This window comes from Triticum dicoccoides, chromosome 4A, assembly GCF_002162155.2.
Source record: "Triticum dicoccoides isolate Atlit2015 ecotype Zavitan chromosome 4A, WEW_v2.0, whole genome shotgun sequence".
NCBI lineage: Eukaryota > Viridiplantae > Streptophyta > Magnoliopsida > Poales > Poaceae > Triticum > Triticum dicoccoides.
Genome location: NC_041386.1, coordinates 486,512,930 through 486,518,291, shown reverse-complemented (window position 1 = coordinate 486,518,291; position 5,362 = coordinate 486,512,930). Strand labels below are relative to the sequence as shown.

General features: G+C 42.5%; 1 protein-coding gene across 1 annotated transcript in view; it reads left to right on the top strand.

Moving 5' to 3' along the window:
• LOC119286331 (NDR1/HIN1-like protein 10) overlaps positions 1–3,590 on the top strand; it is a 4,827-nt gene extending 1,237 nt beyond the window's left edge. The window contains exons 2-3 of the mRNA XM_037565707.1: positions 1–635; positions 2,964–3,590. The exon at positions 1–635 is cut by the window's left edge and continues 9 nt beyond it. Of these exons, the coding sequence (XP_037421604.1) occupies positions 1–633 (633 nt within the window). The 3' untranslated portion in view covers positions 634–635; positions 2,964–3,590. The remainder of the gene's footprint in view (positions 636–2,963) is intronic.
• Positions 3,591–5,362: the final 1,772 nt, after the last annotated feature.

Sequence of the window (5,362 nt, the reverse complement as noted above, 5' to 3'; positions counted from 1 at the left end):
TACCACCACTACCACAACCACCACAACCCCTACCAGGCGGCCCCGCCGCCGCCGCCCACCTGCCTGCGCCGCCTCCTCGCGCTCGTCGTCGCCGCCTTCCTCCTCCTCGGCGCCGGCACCTTCATCGTCTGGCTCCTCCTCCGCCCGCGCGCGCCCGCCTTCTCCCTCTCCGCCCTCACGCTCTCCCGCGTCGCCTACTCCCCGGCCAACTCCTCCCTCTCCGCCGCCTTCGACGCCTCCCTCCTCGCCGACAATCCCAACTCCAAGCTCACCATCTCCTACTCCTCCCTCGTCGCCTACGTCGACCTCGCCCCCTCCTCCCCCATCGCCGTCACCTCCCTCGCGCCCTTCGCGCAGGGGCCCCGGAACTCCACCACGCTCGCCTTCCGCCTCGACGTCGACGGGACATACGTCGGGCCCGACGAGGCCGCTGCGCTCAAGAGCGGCAACGGGGGCACCATGGAGGTCCAGGTGAGGCTCGCGGCCATCGCCGTCTTCGATAGAGGGGGCTGGCGCACCCGCCGGAGGGCCATGAGGGTGCTGTGCGATGGAGTGCCCGTCACATTCCGTGGGAAGAACGCCACCGACGCAAAATTTGATGGCCCGGCACGCCGCTGCCAAGTCGTCTTGTGAAGGTTAGCTGACATGATTCCAGTACCTTTTGTGGTTATGCCTTCAATTTACATCCAGAGTTCCATGTTGTAAAAAAAATGTATGGATTGTAAGAGTGGCAAGGTGTTTATGTCCGTATATTCTTTCCTGATGTGGTGATTTGCGAGCTTGAAAATATGGTCGTTTGCTGCAGCCTTGAATTTGATTGCCAGATGGAGAGATGGGTCAAAATGGTCAACTTGAAGGAGTGTGGCTGTGTGCAAGTCTTACTATAGTGTTGAAGTGAATTGTCAACGGGAGTGAGAGAACACACTTTTAATAGAACATCCAAAAAATAGTAAACAGTCCAACTGATGCAGGAGTCGCACATAACCTTCAGCTACTAATAATATCCAAAGTTCGGCACTAGGAAATCTGGCAAACTGCAAATGATAATTATATTATTTATTAGTTTCCTTTTTTGTAAATTTTTATGAGGATATATAAGCAAAACAAAGAAGACTACCAGTTAATAATCCACTATCATCCTTTCATGTTTCAAGAGAAGGAGATTATCTATTATTGAAAATAATACAATCCATCCCCGTATGAGCTGGTTTGTGGACCAACATCCACTCCATTTGGTTTTCTTGTCTCTAAAATACCCATCTGGATCTAAGTTTCTCAGTCATTTTAGAGACAACAACAGCCCTTGTTGTTGTTGTTGTTGTTGTTGTTGTTGTTGTCTCTAAAATGACTGAGAAACTTAGGTCCAGATGGGTATAAACTTGACAGAATATAACCTCTACTGTCTCATGTTAGATTTTAGCTCTAGCTATAGTTTAGGTCCTAGAAGATGTACATGCATTAAAAAAAAGGATGTCTTCTAGTTGTTTGAGACCTAGATTTACCAAAGTAAAGTTCGCAAGTGTTTTTCTGTTGAAATTCCGCATATGGGATTGGTTATATCAGTAGCAGTGAACTTTTGAATGCTGCAAACCAGAGATAGAACTACATGAAGGAGAAGTGCATGGATGAACCCGGGTGCAGATGCCCCCGTGGGCAAATCGTCCACTCTCCTACATGAAGATGAATCTTAGGCGAGAAGTGTGAATTGTCTGTACTATACCTGTGATTAAGCTTAGTACTTGCTATGAACTTTATATTTTCATATGTAAACCTGTACACTGACATGTAGCTTCATGGACTGATGTTTGGAGTGCCCCATAGTGGTAGACTGAATTGAAATGTATCAAATGATATGTTTGAGGGTGGCATCCTTAGTTCAACTCTTGTATTAACACACACCACATCATCCGAAATCTGGAAAACAATGGGAGGCATGGGGCAGAGTCTTGGATCTGACTTATTTATTGACAGCTCTCACTAGTCATATGCTTGTGGAGATGAATGTGTTCAAGTTCTTGTGTACATTGCGAAATACAAGTGGATTTCTTGTGGCGCTAAAATTGGTACCGAAGAAAGAATTGGCCTTATGCCGTAGTTGCATGAGCTTCACTTAAACTTTTGTAGTCATACAAGGGAACGAGTATAATCTGGCTACAAAGTTGACCTCTGTTACCATTGTTGGTATATGGGGAATATGTTCAAATTGTGCCTTGGTGGTCTGTATATTAAAATTTTCTTGGAGTTTTTCTGTGTGGCTAATTTCACATGTAATAACTTTTAAATATCGCCAGATCATTTGTCTTCACACTATGATGACCTGTGAGATCATGGTAGTTGTCCACAAGGGCCTTACATACTGTATAGTTTTAGCTGTGAGTTGGTGTCATAATGTTGCAGATCTACAAAAAAGATTCCAAATGTTTGCATTTCTGCATCTTCCTGGAAATGATTGCATGGCCACTAGACTACATTCTTTAATATATATGTTTACTGCTATTAGGGAACCCCATCAATTATAGTTGGGGCGCTATATTGTAATAGTAGACACATTTTTGTTTTGTTTTTTTCCTGTTTGTTTGCTTGAAAAAAACTCTATTCACATTGTTCTTCTTCTGCATGTTGCCATTAGCATCTTATTATTGTACTCCAGCTGCCTAGAGGGGCACAGCGCATTACCTTTTTTTGTCTGGTTCTGTTTTCTACTTTGAATATGTCGCTACCACACTTGCTTATCGTCAGCTTTGTCATAGTTCATTTTGTCTTCTGAATGTTGTTACACTACTGTAAACCCTAGACTGTGTAGCTGTCTACCGATGTTAAAAATAAGATTGTTAGTTCATACTGCCTTGTAGTATAATCGAAGTAGATCTTGTCATCTAGTATTTGTACTTGATTGCACATCATTTATTGTGTACTGCTAAGGCATATATCATAGTTAACAGTTGGCTCTTATCACTTATCAGGATTGTTCACGGCTGTAACTACTCCAGATGTTGATCTAAGGGACCATCTTCAATAGGTACGAGAAGTTAGCTGATCTTATAAGACGCTGGCCAGACACCGATTCATGAGTAATAGCTGGGTAACTTCAGTTTACCTGCCTGCCCATAGAATCTGTGACCAGGAAGAGTCTGAAATGATGCTTAATTGATAGTATGTGTCATTTTCACCTATTATATCATAGCTTCAAGATGGGTGGACATTGAATATACCGAGTGTGCATTTGGGAAATGCTTGGCAAGAATGATTATCCCTGGTTGCTAATTTCCCCCAAGTGAGAACCTCAATCATGTATGGATCCTTAGGGGGGGGGGGGCTTCATATCATACTTTAATGTACTTGCGCTTGAAACAGGCTCTAATCACTTATTGTGCGTATATTTGAAGTTCTGTATGTCTAGGATCTCTGTTTGCATTTATAGTTTAGATAGAAAAAAAAATGCCAGAAAATTACGTTTTATTGCTGACATGAGAGTTGCTGTTGAGTGAGATGGGCTGCTCAGTTTTAGCCCCTTTGGCTACAGATCTATTGTCTGTCTAACATGGCGGATCATAATATGGTCCAATGAGCTTCCAGAGCATGTTGTTGTAGACTAGCTGCGTAACCATTTCAGTTCATCTGGTCCAAACAAACTTTCCTGCTTGCTTCTGCATTGAAGTCTTGAGTGACAGTAACTCAAGGCAGTGTTTTCTGCATGGATGGAATCCAGATTGTATGTAGGGAAATGATTGCTCAGCGTTGTGTTGTGGTACACACCGCTGTTAATCTGCCGAGTTGAAGGTCTGGCGTTCTTTTGTGAAAATCAGCCTACCTGCGGATTGAACTTGTATGGGTTTTAAATTGGTAGGCAACCAATGCTTCCTGATTTCCCTCGTAGAGCTGGATTAATTTGCAAAACCTGCTTGGATCGATAACATGCCCGCAAGGACACACCCTGTCACCATCTGAATTTAACAGGAAGTTGGTGTCCACCTTTTTAAAAGGGAAATTAGGTCTGTTCCTGAATACAGCTGTTTAGTTAGATGCAGAAGCCAGTTTCTTGTAAGGGCTAGACAATTCTTTGATAGGTTGGTACTGTACTACTGTTTTGTGTTTTAGCGTAGGTGAACCATCGGCGTAGCAATTTTGTTGTTAATAGTATGGGCATAACCAAAATGCAAGCATGCAAATTCTCTATAGCTTCAGATGGAGTTTGTGTAATCTCCATGAGTTGTAACTCCAATTCCAAGCAGTGTGTTCACCCCTGTTAACCATGGTTGGTGGATAGCCGTGTCTCCAGCCCTACTTTTTCCTTTTGCTGAGTGTCGTTGTTAATCATTGTTAGGCGTTAAAGACAGCGCCTGAAATGGTTTGGCTCGAGGCATGCCTTTCTGCTCTGTTTGTTGCACGATGCTTGTTGGGTATTCTATATGAAAGTATCTTTGGCATTACTGAAGATCCATCCAATAATTATGAGAAGCCAGTCAACATTACAAATCCATACAACCTGGTATGAGTCATCATCTTCCATGTAGGTCTCGTGGGCTGCCAAGCATGTTCACAAGATAGTGTCCCTGATTTATTTTACTTCACGTGTCTTTATATATAAACTTATTACTCCACTCTCATTCGAGAGTGTGAATACAAGGAGGTATTTTGTGTTTGGGAAACTCGAAAGAAAAAAAGATTTTGAATCTGCCTTTTCCCTCTTTCCCTTAAAGGAATAACTCAAACAAGATCTAATTATGTACTCTACAACAATGAAATGCTTGTTAGGCAGCGGCCCGTTTCGTATTCAAGATTAGACAAATCTAGTTCTGGCCTGTAGTGGTGTTAGCTTAATCTGTGCTAACTGCGCACTCTAGCAGGCCTATGCGGGGCGCCACTCATCACCCTAAGCGTTAGGGAAAAATTTATTTTTGCCACTCTAGCTTTTGCCAATTTTTCTTATGCCGAGCTAAAAAAATAAATCTTATGCCACTCAAGATTTTAACATTTCACTTTTGCCACTCTTAGCTTTCCACAATTATCATAGTTGCCATCCCATGGCAAAAGCAAAAAAATTAGAGAGGTAATTGTGATACGTTGTCAAAATTTAAGAGTGTCAAATGTGAAATAAAATTATTTTGCTTTTGCCATGGAATGGCAATTGTGATAATTTTCAAAAAGTTAAGAGTGACGAAAACGAAATGTCAAAATAAACAGTGGCATAAGTCGAATCTGTAAAATATAGAGTGGCAAAAGCAAAATTTTCCCTAGGCATTACCAGGGCCACACCGCATCTCTATCGTCTTTAGGTTTCCGTTTTGTTTAAGGATCCACCGTGTTTAGTTAAATGTTATTATTATTAATTGGATGGTCGATCATCATTGCACTTGCACTA